Source organism: Amphiura filiformis, chromosome 16 (genome assembly GCF_039555335.1).
Source record: "Amphiura filiformis chromosome 16, Afil_fr2py, whole genome shotgun sequence".
Classification (NCBI taxonomy): Eukaryota; Metazoa; Echinodermata; class Ophiuroidea; order Amphilepidida; family Amphiuridae; genus Amphiura; species Amphiura filiformis.
The window spans coordinates 10,882,006-10,905,430 of NC_092643.1; the positions used below are offsets into that span (position 1 = coordinate 10,882,006).

The following is a 23,425-nucleotide window of genomic DNA, read 5'->3' on the forward strand; positions in this document are numbered from 1 at the left end:
TATGCAAACCATTACCGGTAACTAATGTTTACCTCTTCATCTATCACATGTATGATGTAGATAGATGCAATGACTTTCCATGCATAATATGTGATAGATGAAGTGGTAAACATATGTTTTATGGTTTACATATTGCATAATATGTGATAGATGAAGTGGTAAACACATGTTAATGGTTTACATATTGTATAATATGTGATAGATGGTAAGTTTTCACAAGTTAATGGTTTGCATATATATATATTAATGACAACAAACTGTATTAATTTTTTTTAAATTCTTTTAAAATTTTTTTTTTCAAATTAACTGTGAATGATCCTGGCACTTTAGAATAGGACAAGTGGTTCTCCAAAGTCACCGAAATTGTTTTTTTACCGATATCCGATCCGATCCCGATATCGTGAATATCGGGCTGATATGATATCCGATTATTGGTTTGAGCCCTAGTTGGTTTAGTTATTTGTTGTTGTTGTTGTTGTTGTTGTTGTTGTTGTTGTTGTTGTTGTTGTTGTTGTTGTTGTTGTTGTTTGAATGAGGAATACTATGGGAACCAGCGCCTTTTGTTAGATGCACACACGAGTAACATGGATAACCTCTATTGCAAAAAAATCAACCTTCAAGTGCAGAATTCAACAGGTTTTTTCCCATGATTTTACCAATTTTTTTTCTTTGAAATTTTCACATTTAAAAACATGTTTTCATATTTTGTAAATACCTGATAGGATTGTTCATATGTATAGCATTCTACTGGTCTCTTTTGACTTAATCATGGGGTATATAGGTATATATAGCAGTTCTTGGAATAAAAAAAAAATTATTGAAAAAAACAAAAAAACAGCAACTCTGGCATTATAGGAAGTGTAAAATATCTTCCCAGGTGTAGATTACGTTATTTTGGGGTTTTCGGCGTTCCAGGCTGCTACCGCAAAAATAACAACGCATGAATATATTCCTTTTGTGTATAGGCCAATGGCTCTTGGCCAATGTAAGGAAACTTAGAATCACAGATTTAATAACAAGGGAAACAGTTCAAAATTGGCAAAATGCTAAAAATTAATCACACAGAAATTTCCACTTTTACAATACCGTATACATGTAGTGTCGGTACTCGCTATTAAAATGACTGTGAATCGATTATCAATTTCTCCAGGAAAGAGACCAAGTGATATTGGTATACCTTCTTCTACTTGAATTTTACTTTCCACCTGCTCCAGCCTATGCTCCATTATACACTGTAAATACAGACTTTGTGAGGGCGGATATGATGCTAATGTAATTTTCATACGGAAATCTAGGTATTGTGTTTTTAAATGATATAGATCTCCCATTTCACAATATGAATTCATGTCATGGCCGACACAACTATTGTTGTTTAGATTCCACCCCAGGCAAACACAATGGGCCTATACATTTTTATTCAGGTGTTGAATAAAGAATAGGTTGATGAATGCAAGTTCAAGATTTCTGTTTATATTACTAATTATTTCATAACTTTCATCAGGGAGAAAACAAAAAAATCCTGGGAAAACAATAAAACAAAATACATACCAAAGGCAACCAACAAAGCAACAGTATTCAAAATACAAATGAGATAAATTTGAATAAACTTGGGCGGGGGTACTCGACTTTGGAAGTGGCAGGGATGTGCGGACAACAGTTCAAAACTAGGATCTTTCAGTAAGAGCCTAGACACCAAAAAAAGGGGGTCTTTCTCTGAGACTGGAAAATCTGACCAATAAAAGAGGTCATTCAGTGAGGCTGGGGAAAATTTTGGGTCAAGATATAAAAGTTGATACAAAATTGTCAAAATTTCACCAACATTTTTGAAAAAAGGGGTCTTTTGGTGACAGGAAAAGAAAAAAGATGGTCATTGGGTGAGTGGGAGTTCAGTAAAACAAAAAAGGGGGTCATTGGGTGAGAGGGAGTTGCAAAATGGGGGTCAATGTAGCCGCACATCCCATCAACAATTTTTAGTAATATACCAGGTACATATATAACAACATAACAACTGTTGATGAGGATTGTAGGCGCTGGAATGAAATGGCTATTTCTTTAACGGATATTTGGGCAGGCTCAAAATGGAAAGGGAACATATCTAATATTTATATCAATTTAATTAATCATTTTGTGAAAAAATAAACAAAATTTGTCAGAAATTGTGATTTTTCATTACTGCTTTGATTTAAATAATAATAATAATAAAAAGATACTGTGTATGGAAAAACCATATTTGTTTGAAATAAACCTTGATTTATAATGGATTTGGATGCTCAATTCTTCTGCATGGTCAGGATAATTAATTGCTAAATAAGCACTAGACAGTAAACCCAAACAATTTGCTAATAAATTTAAACTATTAAAATTATGTATTATTATGTCAGGATAAGTACTTGTTCCACAATGTGTAATGTGCTGCTCTAATGGGTCTTCTTTTTTGCAAGAAATCCTGCAACATGGGTCCCGATTTGAGAAAAAAATCTCTAAACAAGTGTCCCGATTTGAGAAAATTGGTCTAAAACTGTCAAATCAGCAGTTTTTTTAGGTCAACAGATCTCAAAATATGGGTATGGGTTTCGGAGTTCCAGCAGCACACCCCTCTCAAAATATAAGTTAAGTACCTACCCACCCCTGAAAGACTACTTTGAACTAAAATTCCATTTTCATGTCAAGAACATTGACAATTTGATGATTTCAATATGGATTGAAAACATTGATACGGCAATGGAAAAATATTGATATTTCAAAACATTGAAGTTACGGTACAATTACCGAATAGGGTGAAACTTGCTAGACTTGAGTCCAGTCCTCGTTTACGGAGTGTAGGGTTAGGGTTTATGGTTGGGGTAGGGCAATCTTGTACTAAGACTAGTTGCACCCTATTCGGCAATTGCTCCAAACATTGCAACACCTAACACAGACATGAACATTTGGAATAAATGCCTGTGTTCAGACACAAATTATCAATTTAAGTACCATTTTGTCTCATCTTGTGAAAATATGTTGCCATCAGAAAATAAGTTGTGAACATGCTATTGCTACTTCATCCATCCATCCCGTCTCCATGGGTACGCATCCTCCTCCCACCCATGCATTCCAGCTGTCATCATATCATCTTAATATTTGCTATGTTGCTGGTCCCATATTCTTTTGTGTTGCTATATGTAGGGCTATTAAATTTGAAAATCTTTTTTATCAAGATTTGTCTTGGTCATGTAAATTCTACCAAATCCGGAAAGATGTCTTGTGAAATTGTGTTTGATTGCTTGTCAAATATTGCATATGAAGTACATATATCTTTAAAGGTCAAAGTTTTCAAATGTTGGGCAGCTTTTCCTCCCAGCTATTCACTTAATAAAGGGGCATTTTGTGATCCACAGCCTCATTCCCCCCCACACTTTTCACAAAAAAGTTCAGATTTTTATACCACTGGAAACCTCTGACTACACATAATGTTCATGTACAAAAAAATTCTTGCAGATTTTATTTTTGTTCAGCAAAAATATCATCAAATTTGTAGGCCTATTTCGTTGTGGTGTACAATGTACCAGAATGAAATTAAAACACTGGCCTGTGGGGCAGTGTAATGCACATACATGTAATCATGGATAACTCGTAAATGCAATATCGGAATTTGGGGAATACACTTTTTTCGTGGATATCTACTGAAAAATGTCATAAAAAGAGGATGCTATGATCACAAATTACTCCTTTAGTTTAAGTACATACATTGTATCATTATCATTAGATTTCTATTTAATAAAGTTTACTTCAAGGACTGTGTAAAAAATCAAAAATATCATTTTTTATAATTTGCCATAAAATTTGTATTATAATTATATCACAAATTAAAAATACTAGTAATCAGAACTATTTTGATATCAGAAGGACATTCCTCATATTCAGAATGCAATTTTGTGTCTGATGTGCTCTCATGTCCCACAAAAATACTTTGCAACATTGCCATCCGAATTAAAGTGTAGATTAAATTGGCTTATTTTATGCTCAGGCTTCTTGTTAAGCCATGGAGGTATGGTTAAACAATGTTATGTTTTCTCAAATGCTTAGATTTGTGGCAATTACTAGTATGTTCATATTTTGTAAAGAAAACTTTATTTACAGTTATGATTATTACATGTAAGAAGATTATAATAAGTACCATATTCCAAGATTTCTCTATTGAATAAAACCAGCTGCACCAATCAAGCTCTGTATAGGTCTGGATTTTCTTTTGGAGCTACAATCAACAAATTTAATAGTTGGCAGTCACACCTTGACAATATGTTGGAACTCTTCATTGCCGCTCTGATAGTTAATTGAAATTAACTATGTTTGATGAGAAGTACATACTCCCCTCTAGATTCCCTCCCCCATTCCCCTCAATCAATGTTGGGGAGACTGGAGAGCCCAATGGAAAAAGTGCTTTCATCAACTTTGAACTGGGGGAGAGGGGTGGTGATTTACATTTAGTATGCCCGATGAGTGTGCCAACATTAATTTCTTTGATTGTAGTAAGAAATATAAAAGAAATGTGTATTCACATTTAAAAAAAAATATGTGGAAAATTAGCTAAATTGTTCGAGGCCAAATGTTATTTATAAAAATTAACAATTGTGTGACCAAAACAACAGAAATTAGGACAAATTGGGCCATTTCAGTTGAAATCCATGCTCCTCCATGGAAGACATGGCACTTTAATCTTCTAACACAGGAAGTATGGATTTCAAGTGTTGTGGGGGAGGGGGGTAACTGAATGGATGACTCTGTGTGGTCGATTAAGGTTGTGTCTTCCATAAGGGGTGTATCATTTCAACTGAAATAGCCCAATTGTGTGACCTTATCTAGGAAATTAGTTAGGACAAAATGTCACCAAACTTGTTTTGATCTACTATTAAAATGTCCTGATCATGATGCAAACATGTAAACATTTACTTGTAAGTTGTAATGTTATCTTAATTATGGTACAATGCTGTGTCCTGTGCTGTGTGTACCTTAGGTTTTCACAGTCAATACATGTTTGAAATAGTATGCTGCAAATAACTTAATTTGGATTGTCATTGTTATAAATGGAATGTAGCAAGTCATTAAATTTGCATTCACATACAAAATTGTACATATGTACTGAACAAAAGATTTATGTTGACCAAGGCAATCAAGTTTTGAATTCAAGTTCATACCACATTGCCATTATGCCAAAGCTACAACTTTAGTACTGTTAAGTTATTTCATAAAATGTGAACTACTGTACTAATGTATGTAGCTGCAATTTTCGTGGTAGTTTTATTCATGGATTTTGTACATGTGCAAATGAAGAAAATGAAGACATTGTCAAGATTTCATGAAAAAAGCAACTCGGGTATTTTCCCAAAACAAGCAATGAATGCAAAAGGCTGTGATCTTTAGTTCAATTAAATTTGACACATGTAGTAGGTTGCCAAGTATAAAGATCTATGCTACTGTTGAATGATATATACATTGTATAATTAACTTATACAGATAAACAAATTATGGGGAAAGGAATTCTTTGTATTCCAGTGATCACCCAGTCCTTATTTATGGAGGAATGATGTTTTTAATTTCTCATTCAAAGCAGAATTAAGCAAAGCAAAAGGTAGAGAAAACTGCTACCATTATCTGGCCCTCCTTGACTTGACTTTGACAAAACATTTTGTTGCCAAGCAGGTTTAAACTGATAAAACTATCACAAGTTGATGCAATCTTATCTCTTTTTTCCATGACCAAGTGAGAGAAATTAGCACCTTTATGATTATAAAATGACAAACATTTGGTGGCTAAGTACATGTACAATATTCATACATGTTTGTTGAGTGACAAATCTTCCACAGGCAATGTATGGTATTTCGCCTATATACTTGTAATTAGTGCTCTTCTTGGTAATTAGTGCCCTTGAGAAGTGAGAATTTAAACTTACATTGCCTGGGGTGCTTAAGTATTACATCTTAGTTAGCCTCTCAGCCACGCGCAATTGGGAAATGGTGTTCACTTTATGTTTGAAGTCGATTCTAGACCAAAATTTTCCAAGGAACACGATCCCGGTGGGCCTTTTTTGAAAAAATGTGCCCAAAGTGCCCTTTTCCGGGGTGCTCCCATTTTGGGGGTCAAAATTTGTTTTAAGTATTCTCTGGCCAAATATGGTATATTTGGTGTCTATTTATATGTTTTCGAGCATGGAAAATCTATTCTGATAGTTTTTAAAATAAAAAATAGCTGCCTTCTGCTCAAAAATCCAAAATGGCGCCCAAAATGCCTTTTTTCCGGGAGTGCTCCCATTTTGTCAAATTTTAAGCATACTCTGGCCAAATATGGTATATTTGGTGTCTATTTATATGTTTTCGAGCATGGAAAATCTATTCTGATAGTTTTAAAAATAGCTGCCTTATGCTCAAAAATCCAAAATGGCGCCCAAAATGCCCTTTTTCCGGGGGTGCTCCCATTTTGGGGGTCAAATTTGTTTTTAAGCACTCTCTGGCCAAATATGGTATATTTGGTGTCTCTTTATATGTTTTCGAGCATGACAAATCTATTCTGATAGTTTTTAAAATCAAAAATAGCTGCCTTATGCTCAAAAATCCAAAATGGCGCCCAAAATGCCTTTTTCCGGGAGTGCTCCCATTTTGGGGGTCAAAATTTGTTTTTAAGCATACTCTGGCCAAATATGGTATATTTGGTGTCTATTTATATATGTTTTCAAGCATGAAAAATCTATTCTGATAGTTTTAAAATAGCTGCCTTATGCTCAAAAATCCAAAATGGCGGCCAAAATGCCTTTTTTCCGGAGGTGCTCCCATTTTGGGGGTCAAATTTGTTTTTAAGCACTCTCTGGCCAAATATGGTATATTTGGTGTCTCTTTATATGTTTTCGAGCATGACAAATCTATTCTGATAGTTTTTAAAATCAAAAATAGCTGCCTTATGCTCAAAAATCCAAAATGGCGCCTAAAATGCAGTATTTGTCCAAATTGAAATATTTCCCCACGTATGAACATTTTTAAAATGATTTTAGTACCTATTTTCATTGTGTGGGGTACAAAGATCACAATCAATCTATTTTTAAAATTCAAAATGGCTGCTGCATACCCAAAACTCAAATGGCCTCCAAAACGATGTAGTAATGTGGCCAAAAGAAAACAATGTTCCATAACTTTAGTGTTGAAAATTAAGTGTTAGTTTAAATATAATTATGTAGAAATGTGTTGGTAGCAGTTTATGAAAGCTCAAAATGGTTGCTATTGGCTTGAAATCATACTAGTAATGTCCGTCACATAGCTCATAATGACTGTTTGTACTAGTATATGATTTTCTTGATTTAAACTTCTATTACAGCTTTCTTCAAAATCCAAAATAGCTGCAAGAACTAAAACACCACCTAATAGCGATTTGCTGTTCGCAGGTCATTTTGATCGCCATTTTGAACACCAATTAACTATATTTCATATAGTTATTAATAGTCATTTTTACGAGTCCTCTTCTGAACTCTGAATCTTCAGAGTCGCTGATCAGATCATATCCCCTTAGTTCTGTTGGGATTTCTGGAGTCGGCATGACTGCTTCTGGAGGTTCATCCCCTTGCTCCTCTTCCACCATCTATCTCACGTCACCTCATCTTCATTTGGAAGTGCCGAACCACGGTACCAAACGGGCTTAAGAACATCATCATCATCAAGTTCCCAGCCGTAGTATAGAGGATTCTGTTGTTTGAACATATCTACCAGGCAATTAACCATACAGTTTACTGCAAAGCTTGCACGTTGGATGTGGCATTTCATTGATTTACCGTCAGGGGGAAGCCTCTGTGACGGGGTTACCTTCCGCTTCTTTCCCTTTCCACACATTCTCATTGCATAGCGACTATCCCCTGCCGTCTTTTCCCTCCTTGGCCTGTTGTAAACTATGTGAAGTATGAAGACTGTAACTTCATTAACATTGGCTGCAGTTCCTTCAAGGCTAGATAGAAGTTCTAGGCTTTCTGGATTCTGCTGTATCTTGGTAAAGGCTCTCATTTTAGACCGGCCATAGAAAGGTTGCGTGAAGTCGCTGCCTGTTACTACATGAAAAGCAGGTAGTCTCTTGCAAATATCTCTTCCAAGGTGATTTGCAAGAGACTTGATATCATGGTACGTTATGCCTGCTCTTGGCAGCCTGGTCCCTTGTCTGAAATACAGGTTTTTAGTAGCATTTTCTGCTACAAATAGCAACAGAATAAATACATCTATGTCATCAGCTTCCACGCAAGTATTATGTGTTGCAGTAGAATACACTACGTGGAAAGCCAGGCGAGGGTCAGCTTCTCTTTGATAGGAAAACAGCTCTGGGATTTCTCGTATTACTGACTCTGGTTCTGACGGAAGGCAAAAACACACATGACCCTTTGTGACAAAAACATCTCTTCCTAGAGTAGATTCATCAGATAAGATGAAATCAGCTAGAAGTTGCGTTAGATGCAGTTTGTTGGATTCATTTGTAAGGAAGTCATTCCATTCACCAAGCTGTGGTAACTGTTGATCAGGTGAATTTATCTTCTTTCTCTTCCTTTGTCTGGACGACCCTTAGACAGGTACAGTGTCGACGACATGCAGGCATAGCGGTGATGTGAGTGGTGGTAGTCAACCAACAGTTGTGTACGCAGTAATGGGAATGATGGCCATCCATGAAGTTTGTGTTGCAAAATAGTATACTTTCATCAATCTGATAGTGCAAGGGATACTTTGTAGTGAAGTGAAGTTTGGCACCAAGAGTGTTTGTGATCTTAAAAGGCCATAGGACCATGCAGGGTGGTTTTTTGATAAGTGTGGGTGGGCAAAAATAAGACTATAGTCTTACCAGGAGCCCGTGAAGACAGGTGAAAAGTAGATCTCCTGTCACCTGCAGCGCCGAATTGCTCAGCACCAATTGACATCGAGTGTTGTGTCGTCGATGCCATGCGTATCGTCAGTATGATGTCAATAAATGGTCTCAAGCCATTTACCTTTAGATCGTGGGTGAAAAGAGTCATCGACCACCTCAAGTTGCTTCCAGGTAGAATTCTTCATATAGTGTTCGGCGACAATCGTCGACCGATAATTCAACACTGTATCTGTCTAAGGGTAAAGGAAGAGAAAGAAGATTAACTCACCTTGACCAACAGTTACCAGAGCTTGGTGAATGGAATGACTTCCTTACAAAGGAATACAACAAACTGCAGCTAACGCAACTTCTAGCTGATTTCATCTTATCCGATGAATCTACTCTAGGAAGAGATGTTTTTGTCACAAAGGGTCATGTGTATTTTTGCCTTCCGTCAGAACCAGAGTCAGTAATACGGGAAATCAAATCCCAGAGCTGTTCTCCTATCAAAGAGAAGCTGACCCTCGCCTGGCTTTCCACGCAGTGTATTCTACTGCAACACATAATACTTGGCGTGTGGTAGCTGATGACACAGATGTATTTATTCTGTTGCTATTTGTAGCAGAAAATGCTAATAAGAACCTGTATTTCAGACAAGGGACCAGGCTGTCAAGGGCAGGCATAACGTACCATGATATTAGGTCTCTTGCAAATCACCTTGGAAGAGATATTTGCAAGAGCCTACCTGCTTTTCATGTAGTAACAGGCAACGACTTCGCGCAACCTTTCTATGGCCGGTCTAAAATGAGAGCCTTTACCAAGATGCAACAGAATCCAGAAAGCCTAGAACTTCTATCTAGCCTTGAAGGAACTGCAGCCAATGTTAATGAAGTTACAGACTTCATATTTCACATAGTTTACAACAGGCCAAGGAAGGAAAGGACGGCAGGGGATAGTCGCTATGCAATGAGAATGTGTGGAAAGGGAAAGAAGCGGAAGGTAACCCCGTCTCAGAGGCTTCCCCCTGACGGTAAATCAATGAAATGCCACATCCAACGTGCAAACTTTGTAGTAAACTGTATGGTTAATTGCCTGGTTGGTATGTTCAAACAACAGAATCCTCTATACTACGGCTGGGAACTTGATGATGATGATGTTCTTAAGCCCGTTTGGTACCGTGGTTCGGCACTTCCAAATGAAGATGAGGTGAGACAGGTGATGGAAGAGTAGAAAATGCAAATTGAACCTAAGAACATTATCATATACGTACTAGTACAAACAGTCATTATGAGCTATGTGACGGACATTACTAGTATGATTTCAAGCCAATAGCAACCATTTTGAGCTTTCATTAACTACTGCCAACACATTTCTACATGATTATATTTAGACTAACACTTAATTTTTGACACCAAAGTTGTAGAACATTGTTTTCTTTTGGCCACATTACTACATCGTTTTGGCCGCCAATTTGAGTTTTAGGTATGCAGCAGGTATTTTGAATTTTGAAAATAGATTAATTGTGATCTTTGTACCCCACACAATGCAAATAAGTACTAAAATCATTTAAAAAATGTTCCTACATGGGGAAATATTTCAATTTGGAAAAATATTGCATTTTAGGCGCCATTTTGGATTTTTGAGCATAAGGCAGCTATTTTTGATTTTAAAAACTATCAGAATAGATTTGTCATGCTCGAAAACATATAAAGAGACACCAAATGTACCATATTTGGCCAGAGAATGCTTAAAAACAAATTTTGACCCCCAAAATGGGAGCACCCCGGAAAAAAGGCATTTTGGGCGCCATTTTGGATTTTTGAGCATAAGGCAGCTATTTTTAAAACTATCAGAATAGATTTTCCATGCTCGAAAACATATAAATAGACACTAAATATACCATATTTGGCCAGAGTATGCTTAAAAACAAATTTTGACCCCCAAAATGGGAGCACTCCCGGAAAAAAGGCATTTTAGGCGCCATTTTGGATTTTTGAGCATAAGGCAGCTATTTTTGATTTTAAAAACTATCAGAATAGATTTTTCATGCTCGAAAACATATAAATAGACACCAAATATGCCATATTTGGCCAGAGAATACTTAAAAACAAATTTTGACCCCCAAAATGGGAGCACCCCCGGAAAAGGGCACTTTGGGCACATTTTTTCAAAAAGGCCCACCGGGATCGTGTTCCTCGGAAAATTTTGGTCTAGAATCGACTTCAAACATAAAGTGAACACCATTTCCCAATTGCGCGTGGCTGAGAGGCTAACTATCTATTATGGTACACAATTTTTATGGATGACATGTTAATGTGTGTTTATGCTAATCAAACAAACCTAGACTATTCCTATAATTGCCACTTTCCTGCCATTGATTTGGTGAGCTTTGATATCATGCCCGTCTTGGCATCGCTCTTTCAAAAGACGGACAGTTCAAAAGATAATACTAGAAATGTTAGTTCTCAAGCCCAAAATGTGGGAAAATTGTGATTATATTGCGTCATATTCAAGCAAAATTCAGTTCCCCAAACCCAAAAATTGTAAAACATCAGTTCCTAAGACCAACCCATACCGAAATGAAAGTTGAATCCTTCAACCTTCGGAATCAGAAGTGATCAAAAATGAAAGGCAGCTGCAATTGAAGGGAAATGCTGACATACATGAAGAGACAAGAGGCAATAACCTGAATGTGTTGCAGTATTATAAAACAAATTATTATGTCATCAACAGGTGCATTGTTTAAAAATTTAATAAAGTGCCAAGATAATTTTGTGGTTATAATAGCCCATTTTGTGTTTACTCATTCACAGAAAACCCTAGCAGTAGCAGATGATGGCTCCTACGTGACATGTACAACTTCTCAAATCAACTAGCTTTGATTTGACACACACTGTCAACATGGCTTCAACGAGGAAGCAATCTCCTAGATCAGGGGATGTCCGACATGTCGGCGCCACCAAGGGTCATATGGGTAACATCAACATGCCAATGGATCCATCTATGCCACTACCTCCTCCTGGTATAGAGAGCCATCTACAAGACAAAGAGGAGATGCGATTACGAGAACTGGAAGAAGCAAGAGCGAGGGCAGCACAGATGGAAAAGACTATGCGTTGGTGGTCGGATTGCACAGCGAATTGGAGAGAGAAATGGGGAAAGGTGAGGGCAGAGAGGAACAAAGCCAGAGAGGAAGTGCGACAATTACGGGTAAAATTGGAAGCAATGGTCAAAGAATGCGCTGCTTTGAAACGCGAAAAGCAGGAATTTGTGACGGAGAACGATAACCTGAGGGAGCAACTTGATAATGCTCAGAACAATCGTAGTGTAACAAAGATGGAAAGACCTGTAGGTGAAAGGAGTAGTCCTGTAGAAGAGGTTCCTGAAAGAGACACAAATGCTAACAGTAATCATATGCCTCAGAGCAGTGGGGATTCTTTAAGCAGTGAGGAGATGGTCTTTCTGGAAGCCCTTAGTGCAAGAGCTAAACAGAATGCCGCACAACAGACATTACCACCAGAAGAACTATCTCACCACTCATCCAACCATGTAAATCATAAGCAACATAATGCAACAAGAATGACCAACTCATCCTCGTCATCAAGACAAGACTCAGAGGTAGTAAGGAATGATCGCACAAGACATTATGAAGGAAGTCGGATAGGGGATCGGAGGAGTAAAGATGTTCCTTCACCCACCGATGAGATGGCTGGACAGAGAGCTTTCATGTTGCAGATGAGATTAGAGGAAGCTACTAAGACTATCCAGATAGAAAGACAGTAAGTAATGGGCTATTCCAGTTGAAATCCATACACCCCCTATGGAAGACATGACTTTCAATCTTCTACATGTATGTATGTAGGGAGTGTGAATTTCAAATTGGGTTACCTGAATGGGTGACTCCATTTGAAATCTCATCCCCTGTGGGAGATTAAGGATTGTCTTCCACAGGGGGTGTATGGATTTCAACAAGAACAGCCCAATGATAAATGTTTCATTCATTTGGAATATGGGTATTAGGATATTAAAAAGGCTGTCCATTGCTTTAGGGTTAGGTTTAGGATAGAGGAATGTCCTCAAATGATCATGGGTAAACGGTTAGAGACATCTTCGCTTAGAAAAGTGTTTAATTTTGACAATTGTAAGGCTATCTTTATTGATACCATGGCACACAGACGATAATATGTAGCGATTATGGTTTCTTCAGGTCTGAGTGCAGTAGAAAAGTCTTGGGTGTGGCAACCTGGTCCGAGTTGGGTAAAAAAAAAATTGGGTCTGATGGCCTGGTCTGAGTGTGGTAGGAAGACTTGGGTGTGGCAGCCTGGTCTGATTGGGTAGAAAGGCTTGGGTGTGGCAGCATGGCCTGGCCTGCTCTGAGTGCATTAAAAACTAGTCTAGAAAGGCTATTCATAAGGAGTGTGAATTTTAAATTATATGTAGGCTACCTGTATGGGTGACTCCATTAGAAATCCATACCCCTGTGTGTAAGTGAGGTACATCATACACTAAATTGTTCTAACGACCATGGTTGTATTTTTTAGGGTTTGGCTTAGGTTTAGAGTTAGCTAGAAATCTTCCGAGTGTACATTTAAGCAACTGATTTCAGTATATTACATACTATTGCAAATCAATTAGGGCCCCTATACTTTTACATTGGAATGACCATGGTTTAAGGAACCAATAATGGTTCCATAACTGTAGGAGTTTGAGAGCTTTTGAAGTCATCTCTTCCAGAGGTGGCGAATGTATTTCAACTGAAATAACCCATTTATAGTACATTGTACATATCTTTGGGAATTGGTTCAAGGAGAAATACTATTGTTTCCTAAAGTCATTCAGTTTTGATGTCAAACTATTTTAGAATAAATGTGCTTGTTTAAAACATGCTTCTAATTAAAATGAAATGCTCTGAATTATGGAAAATGATTCAGTCATCCTTTTTTTAATTATTTGTGTTATAATATCAAGAAGTATTTGGAAAAATAGGTTAAAGAGTGGGTTGTTAATGTCAATCATGTTTGCCATAAATAGCTTTAAATGACAACACATATCACATAACAGACTGGATCATACTATTTGCACCTGTTTTGTAAACAACTTTATATATAATGTGTGAATTGAAATTAGCTGTTATTTTTGTAGACATGTTGAATAAACATAATGCCAGAAATGTCCTTTCAATTAACATCTGATACACATGAACATCAATGATGCTGGAAGTCTTAATTATCTAGATCATGACTATATCCATGTATCTGTGACAAAAACAATAGGGAGATTAATCGTCAAAGGGCAGTTCATACAAATTGGGCTGAAGTACATCGGAATGCTCCACAAAATTCTTTTCCTGAATATTAATGCAAATGTATCTAAACTTACTTGCACAAATAAGCTCTAAAGGGGCACCCTTTGATCCACAATCTCATCCCTGCAGTAAAAAGTTGAGATTTTTTATACTATCAGAAAGCTAGGATTACACAAATTATGTGTGTGTGTGTGTGCGCATAACGGCCATAACCTGTCAATTGCAGATTTGGTTGTTTGACAAAGACTTTGCCCACTTTGTCTTTTCTGTCTGGCAACAGGCAGAATTAAAGCGCAGTGGCCTATGGGGCAATGTAATACTTGCACTTTGGGGTAACTCACAAATTCATTGTCTCAATCAACTAAAATTGTAGACATACACATAATGATGTAAAGTTGTGTGGTGTACATACCCTCAGAAGAGGATGCTAGAATCACAAAATGCCCCTTTAAAGCTCATTTCCACATTATTAAAGTGTTTGACTTAACAGCCATTTGTGACCATTAATTTCAATTTATACAGGGAAAAAGAGAACTTGAATGAAACCATAGAGAAGTTACGCATGGAGTTGAGCACAGTAAGAATTGATCATGATGAGATGAGGGAAGGTAAACAACAGATCATGAAAGAGGTAAGGGTGTATCATGTGCTTGTACAGACACAAATACAGGAGACTGCTAAGTTTTGAATTAAATCCCGGAGGGGGCTCTCCCTGGTGTAAGGTGTTCGGGGACGGTTTTAGGATACTTTTCAGCGATTTTCGTATATAGATGGGTGGGTTTTCAGTGGGGACCAATGCATCCAATCATGGTTATTTGGGCAAAATTGCCCTTAAAAGTACCCAATTAGGGCAAATTTGGGTAGTTTTTGTGAAAAAATGGTATACTGATGGGATGCAAAAAAATAGTTACAGAGAAAGTCAGTAATTGAAAATCTGTGTGGCACATCACTGAAATTGCCTACGGTGGCTATCAACTGATGATGATACTGCTGGTGAAAGTGCAGGACAGACTAATCACAGCGTGTCCGTCCGTCCGCGCGCTATCGCGTTCGCGCAGTGCGTATCGCGGTGCGCGATCGTGTGCGCTGTGGTGATCTATCGCGGAGTATCAACGGGAGTGTGCGCAGAGTACCGACGGGTGCAGTGCGCGCATCGGAAAGCATTACTGTGTGACTAACAGGTGCATCTCATCGGACAAATAAGCCTATTTCAACATATTTCAATACGGAACACATGCATATAGGCCTATTTCAGCAGAACATGACTAGGCCGAGATCCTCCTGAATCAGTTTGGTAAGGCCTATATACAGATACTACTAGAATTTCGGGGTATTTTGGGGTCCTCCAATGTGGAAGGACAGGGCTTGGAAGAGGCGAACGAACGATGGGTTTCAAGATTATGGGTACCGAAGTAAGCGTCACAGCTACAAAACAGAGTTGATTAAGTTGTGTCAAGTTGGCTCTTTATCATTGAGATACGTATCATAGTAGTTTAAAAGGTCATGTGAGCAACGGGTGTTGGGTAATTAGAGATGGGCCTACCACGAGAACCGCCCAACCCGAGAACCGCAAAATCTAGTTATGTATATTCTCATTAATACACTACATTCACCCTTACAAAATTCTTCTTGACTGAAAAGGAGCATCATTTTGTATTATTTGCACGTAATAAATCAAATAATTTTTTATCAAAAATGCATAACATTTGCTTCTTGGCAAGTACACAATAGATTGTAGCTTCAAAAGTGTTATCTATTTACCTTCACCAGCTGTCCATGATGAGAGCGGAACATCAGCAAGAGATCGGACGTATCACCTCGGATCTTGAAGATGAGACATGTACGCGATTTGACATGGATAAACGTCTTGCAGATATGAGGAAAGAAGTGAGTGGAATATTTTTGGTTTGAATTTTGACTTTTCAATTTTTGTTCAACTGCAAAAGCCCCAGGATCCAGCTGAATAGTTTGAGAACTACCCTTGTTTTACTTGTTACCCAAAGTAATCGCAAGAGCAGGTGAGACTTGTGGTGGTTAAGGAACTGCCTGCCTTGTAATCCGAATTATGTCACTTTCATCACTCCTGGCACAAGCATATAGAAATCCAATCAAGACCCAGGCTTTAACTGGGTATCATATCATGTTAGATGGGTATTCTGTTATGTACTGTCAATAGTGAGTAGAGACTGTTTATGTATGACCCATCTCCCATGTGGTGTCTTAGATGACCAAGTACTAGACCTTACCAGATTCCTTGTCTATGCAGTGAAAGGAAGACCTCTTTAGGAGACAAAGATATTTGCCAAGCATAGGGAAAACATTGAAAATTACATATCTGATATTCTTATTTCTTATTGTCTTTTCTAACAGCTGGAGAGACTGCAAGCAGAGAATGCAATGGAGTGGGGCAAAAGGGAGCGTCTGGAAACAGAGAAACTTGCTCTGGAGAGAGAGAACAAGAAACTCAAGAGTGACATTGAAGACTTGGAAGAACATCTGGCTAAGAAAAATAAACAGATGTCTGCAGGGTTGGAGACAAATGTCAAGGCTATGCAGGAGGATATGATGGAGAAAAATAAGGTTTGTTTCGGGCATATGCACATGAACATATGGTTAGAAATAGGGCACGGGCACTCGGACCAAATCCTGTGAAAATTGTTGAAAGCCTATGAGACTTACGAGCCTAAATGATGACAAGTGTCAAACACTGCCAAAAAATTACCGTAAGATTATTTTCAATTGAATTGTAAACCTTTGATGAGAGCGTTCTTCCACAGTGTTAACAAGGCGCCTCTGAAGGCCAAGTGTACCACATAAACGCACTGATTCAAATCTGTCACTGCAAAATCCAACATGGCGTTACTCTCAACTTGCGAAAGAGATACACTATTATAGTCCTGCATTAAGTATTGACTCTGGAAATACAAAATAGTTCATCATGCATATATAGGCTACCTGGCCTACCAAGATGAAATCCTTATTCTTGAAATTGTTAGTGGTTATTAGAATATTACCAAACTTGACATTTTCTCTACATGTAGATATACATGTACATGTGTAGGCTAACACTCTCTGCCCCTTTAAGAGGTGAAACAGTATTTCATTGTTTAGGTTACAGTACATTGTACTTGGTAGTACTGCTGCCAAACACAATTTTACCACTGAAGCTTGTTTTGGTGTCCATATTTTTGTTATTGAATTGGATCTTGCTTCTCAAGAACACCAACTTCAAAAATAAGTTTACTGAAATGTCACAGATAGGTAAAGGTTTACTTTTTTTTTCCAGTAAACTTATTTTTGAAGTTGGTGGTCTTGAGAAGCAGTATCCATCATAAACAAAACTATGGACACCAAAACAACATCATACCCACTGGCAGCTAGACTATGGGCTTTGATGTGCTATTTAATATGGAATATTGTAGTTTCTTACACTTTTAATGAATATTTGAATCATCTCATTTTCAGGAATTAGCGGACTTAAAACATATGCAAGGGAAGTTTAAGAAAATTTTACAAGACAAGTCAGATGAATTGGAGCACACCAAGAGAAGAGCTGACCAACATGAAGGAGAAGTGAAGAAGTTAAGATCCAGGGTGGAAGAGTTGAAACGAGATCTAGCAAAAGCTGAAGATCAGGTTTGTCATTTGACACTACTTTCTCTACAACAATCAAATGGGCCCACAAAAACAGTCCACTGTAGACCCTATGCAATAAACCAAGTTCCAAGATGACAAAGAGGATGGAAGAACAGGTCTCTAAATCAATTCCACAACCATTCATACTTATCACCTGTTTTATTGTATTATTACAGGAAATTCCCCACGACCCTGCCATGAATGACATCATATTGCATACCCTCTATATAAACCTCTTTCTTAAAGCTTCTTGGATGAGAAGATCGATATAGGGCTGGTACTGAACTGAAGGCCTATAGATAATAACATTACTGCTCCATCTGATTCATTAGCTCAGTTTGTAGAGCATCGGTCCAGTAATCCAAAGTCCCAGGTTCAAATCCTGGATTGTCAGTGAATTTTTTTCACTGCCTGTCATTTAATGTGGAGACGAAGTTTATTATGTAAAATAGTTACATAGTTCATTTGATCGCATTGCAACCATAACATAGACAAATAATGCATGAGAATGGAATACAAGGTGAGATGTGGACATCACTAAATGCATAGTGTGATGAGTATGATGCTCATATGAGAAAAAAAGTTTTTAACAGATAAAACATTAATGCAGCATTAATTAAAATGTACTGTACAACCTTCATCTATTCAAAAGTGTGATTTTCTTTGAAGACCAAGTTGATTTTGTAAAAAATGTTTCTCTACTTTTTAAACCCAATTTGAGGATGTTTAAATTTAACATTGATTAATACCCAGGTCTTATTGCATAAATATATGGCAATAGCTTTTGACAAAATGTATTGTTATGTGATTAGTTTGTTAATTATTTGTGACAGGTTGATGAGCAGTCCAATTCAATCCGTAAGCTACAGAGAAATATAGATGAGACATTGACACAGAATGACAACTTGACAGTACAGGTGGAACACCTGCAAGCAAGGTAGGATGAATGGGGTAGTTTATCACTGAGTGACAAGTAATTGAGTTTTGACCAATGAGGCAGTTTGCTTTTCCAACGTAACAAAAAACGTTGTAACCACAGACTACTACAGACTATTCGCCAACAGGTAAAGGCCTAGCATCACTCGATAATGAAGGTTGATTATTCCATGAAGTGAGACGGATGAAACTGCTATGCACATACAGCATATTTTTACAGTTTTAACATGAAGTTACGCAACACTCTAACTTGTATACAGAAGGCACACAATGCTGACGTGATTTGTTAAACATGCACAATTGAACGTTTGACCCTCATGAATGTGCAAGAATTCAAAGCATAAAAAGCACAGGGACTTTGGCTGTCTGCAAATAGTCTGTAGTAGTCTGTGCTTGTTACATACTGGTCAAAAGCCAAATGCTCATCACCCAGCAACAGTGCAAATTTAGCTATTAGGAGTCAGAACACAATATGCAAATTCATTCTCGGTACATAATACTTATGGACAGGGTTGCCACAATTTTCAGACCAAAGCACAGTTGAATACCATGCTAAGGCAGAGGTATGTGATGCTCAAATACACTGACCAATTGACAGTGAAAGAAAAAAGCACCAGAAGTCCTAATATTTGTACTGAAGTTAGCAATTAAAGAAGTCGTCCAATTTAGTGTATTATATGTGTTTTTGTCTTTCTGTGGTCACATTTTAATATATTTCCTTGCTTATTCAATTCAGATTACGTAGTCAACCCAATGCAACAGCTCTACTGGCCAAGAGACGAGGTGCTAGTCATAATTATGATACCAAAGACGACCCAGCAGACATCTCATCTGATCTTGATATGATATGAAACAAGACAAATCTCTCGTCCGAAGGTTCCCTAGTCAGAAGGCCCCTTAGTCCGTAGGTTCCGTAATGTACCATTTCCTAGTCCGAGTTCTGAAAAAGGTTCCCAAGTCTGAATATAGAGTTCTCTAGTCCGAGGGTTCGCTAGTCCGAATAATAAATAAGGTTCTCTAGTCCAATTATAGAATAAGTCTCGCTAACCCCAACCCTTATTCTATATTCAGACTAGAGAACCTTCGGATTAGCGAACTTAATTTGGTTTTCGGACTAGTGACCCTTTGGACTAGAGAACCTTCAGACTAGCGACCCTTTGGACTAGAGAGAAGTTGCGATATGAAGCAGGACAACCAAAGATGCACAGGATAGTTGGACATTTTAGCAGGTTGTAATAGGCTATAAAGGGGAGAAATCAGATTTGTTCATATATAGTGTTTTGTACCTCACATTAAGGACTGTACCATTATTATCTGATTCCCAAGTTTGGAGTTAATTGCACCAGACTGGTAACCTTCCCCCTGTAAAGCATATTTGGAAATTCAGAAAGCAAATTATTAGCAAGCTGCATTTTATATCTTTTTAGATGTGCACTGTTTGTTCAAAAAATCAAGCTCAACTTGTTTTAAGATACTGTATAATTCTATCTATGTGTACAAGCATATATGCAACCATACACAACGAACCTAGTGTAAAGTCACCAGTGCTTATTCAGAGATATGGACCAATAAGCATTACAGAAACCAATAGAAAACAAAGGAATTTCAAGAGCACCTATTTCTTAAGCAGTCATGACAAGTGATATATCATTTTAAAGCTTAAGATAATTAAAAGTGTGACTTTACACTGGATGCGTTATGGCTGGGTTTTTTTCATGAAATAGATGAAAGGCAGACATCCTCCACAAAAACAATAGATTGGTCTTACAATAATATATGTTTGTACGGCTGCCTGTATCACTATCAGTTATATATAATATAGTTCTTCAAACTGCAAATGTTGTTGTGGACAGTGTCTGCTTTTCGTCAAGAAACAAAAATGCTCATTTAGCAGGACATATGCTTGTAGATGCAATTCAACAGTTTTCAAGAACTACCAAAGGAGACCCATATATGGAATTATCATGTCTCATGAGATTCTTTCATCAGTATAGACCACATGTGACGTCATTGCCCGGCAATATGCACACAAATTATGGCAATTTCCATTGTTCTTTGCCCTGCATTCTGCGTACGCATCGTATTTGCTCAGGGCACATGCATTTTAAATCGCCCATCACATTTCATATAGTACAAGAAAGCCATTGAACAGGGTAGCGGTTTGTTCAAGCATATCAATAGACCAATCCCTTGCCTTTGTTGATAAACAATGATGTCAAGTGGTCTATACATTTGTTTTTGGCCCAATTTGATAATCATCCTAAAATATGCTTTCCCCATATATGCAGTTTTAAGTACCTTCATCAGAAGGTCACCAAAGCAATCAATATGAAAAAAAAAATAAGGTTGTGATTTGTGGCATTGAGTCTTTTCAAGTTTCCTGTTTTATTAAATTTACTGTCATGTTTGAACATCAAAATTGCAATTCATTGTTGATTTTAGTTTCTGTGTGGATTGCACCACAACAAGAATATGCCAAAAACCAAAAATCCTAGGCGTTTGGGTTTTTCAGGGGTGTAAAAGGGGATTTTACACTTTCTCATAAACCATCTGGGGCTTAGCAATAGAGTAATCAAAACTAGAACAAAAATAAATCATTGTTATCAGAACTAGAAACTTGAAAAGGCTCATTGTTCAATTTTGCAGCAGTGTAAGTTACCATGGCAACAGGGCTTCCAGATATTCGTCCTGGAAAATATGATATTTGTTCCATCCATGAGAAGTGCACAATGACTTATTTTATTTTTGCAGACTATTTTTACATTTTATACTTTGATTTATTTGTTAACATGTGCCTTGTGACAGGATTTGTATTCGTGTAAAGTATTCAAAAGATGTTTAAGGGAACAAACCGCAAGTTCAATGATGTCCTATAAACGAAAGTCCTTCTGTTAGGTGTGTCAAAAGATCTGATTATGTTGTAAAAAAATTGAAATATCGGTCACAGTTGATCTTCTGAGTTTGAATTTTCAACATTTCAGTGTTATGTTAAAAAGCACAATGATTTATAGTGCTTTGCACAGGTACAAGGCCCAGACATTGATCCACAATCTTCAGCATACTTTAGAGGGAGGGAGGTAGGGGATCAGCCTCCTAATGAAAACAATTTCATTTGTAGAACATCATCTAACTTTTTGGCATGTTCCCTAATAGAATGGCACAATAATATGTGATTTTAAGAATTAATATAAATCTAGTTAACCAGATATAAGATGTGTTCAGCCATATCATGAGCAGGGTGGTAGCTAACAGTGGAGCCCAACACTCACTTCTGGAGCCCACATCTGGCTGAAAATATAAATTTTCTGTAAATTGTGACCTCCCACCACTCAAACTCTGCTAGGATTGGTGAAAATATTGACATAAGGATGCACTAGTTAATAGAACATGTATCTCCCATTTGCTTTATGCTTGGGCACAACAGAGCTGAATATTCAAAGAGGTAGGACCAAATTCTATTCCAATCTAAGATTTATGAATTAGCATATTTTTGGGTGACACTAACCAAATGCTTAGACATGGCTATCCTTTTGATTTGGCTGTACACAAATTATGTAACTTATGTCAATATTTTCACCAACCAGTGCTTATCTAACATATTTAAAAGTATTACTATCTATATAGTTGGAAGTAATGTAACAGCACTTTGTAGGGGCTGTCAACAAATCAATGGATTGGTGACAGGGAGATGTATCTCCACTTACGAAAATGGAGCTACATCTTTGGGCTGCCAAGTTTTGCTTTTTTGAGGGGGTTTGTCCTCACCACAGCAACACGGAAAGATCAAAAGATTATCCATCAGCCTCTCTAGCTTACATCTGAATAGGGTTATCAAGAACACAGGGTTCTCATTAACCAAAGTTCTTGATATCTGATCCAGAAATTGTACTTACTTTGTGTACGTTTCAGCAACACTGTTGCCTTTGTCAACACTTGATGATGAGTGATTGACAAAGACAACAGTGTTTCTGAAACGTACACAAAGTAAGTGCAATTTCTGGATCAGATATCAAGAACTTTGGTTAGTGAGTTTACTCTACCAATGCTGATGAATTTGTTCAACCAAGAACACAGGGTTATTTCATATTTAAGCTAGTATTAAGTATTTTTGGACTTCTTTATATTTATTGAAGAAAATGTATACATTTTATATTCATATTTTGTCAGTATTTCAATTATTTTACTGGGTGAAGTGAAGATACGGACAAGGAAATACCATGGGCAAATTGTCATACTACAGTCTCAGAAAAAACACATGTGCTTAGTACCATAGTGAGCATACTACATGAGTCGCTGGAAAGAATTATAATATTGTTGCCTCCATGTTCATCTGTCATATACCCCTCCTCTTTCCCCACCAATCAATGTTGGGAGAAGATATGTTGAAGATGAGCATATTGGGTATGCCAACATTGAACAGAGGTAGAAGAGGGGCATTTCCAATTAGGTCTTTAAAGTGTTTGACTAATGTTTTCCAAGATTGTAGCTAGGCAAAACTTAAGGTGGAGCATAGAATGATACTGGGCTCAGGACATTTCACTTACCATGCCAATGCTTAACCCAATAATGAATTGATCTTACCTTCAGAGAATGCTCATCAACTTATGATGAATTGTTGTTGAGCTTGTATTGGACAAGATTTTCAGAAATAGTGCCTTTTCATGTTTGCGCCACATCACATCACATTTATTTAACGTTGTGGTGAAT

The 23,425-nt window shown here is 37.3% G+C and overlaps 1 protein-coding gene across 1 annotated transcript in view; it reads left to right on the top strand.

The window, feature by feature from the left end:
- Window positions 1-20,087, top strand: part of LOC140135552 (coiled-coil domain-containing protein 102A-like) — a 37,068-nt gene extending 16,981 nt beyond the window's left edge. Inside the window, exons 2-8 of the mRNA XM_072157089.1 lie at window positions 11,655-12,620; window positions 14,669-14,777; window positions 15,917-16,033; window positions 16,517-16,726; window positions 17,612-17,782; window positions 18,616-18,719; window positions 19,455-20,087. Of these exons, the coding sequence (XP_072013190.1) occupies window positions 11,743-12,620; window positions 14,669-14,777; window positions 15,917-16,033; window positions 16,517-16,726; window positions 17,612-17,782; window positions 18,616-18,719; window positions 19,455-19,569 (1,704 nt within the window). The 5' untranslated portion in view covers window positions 11,655-11,742 and the 3' untranslated portion in view covers window positions 19,570-20,087. The remainder of the gene's footprint in view (window positions 1-11,654; window positions 12,621-14,668; window positions 14,778-15,916; window positions 16,034-16,516; window positions 16,727-17,611; window positions 17,783-18,615; window positions 18,720-19,454) is intronic.
- The last annotated feature ends 3,338 nt before the right edge of the window (window positions 20,088-23,425 follow it).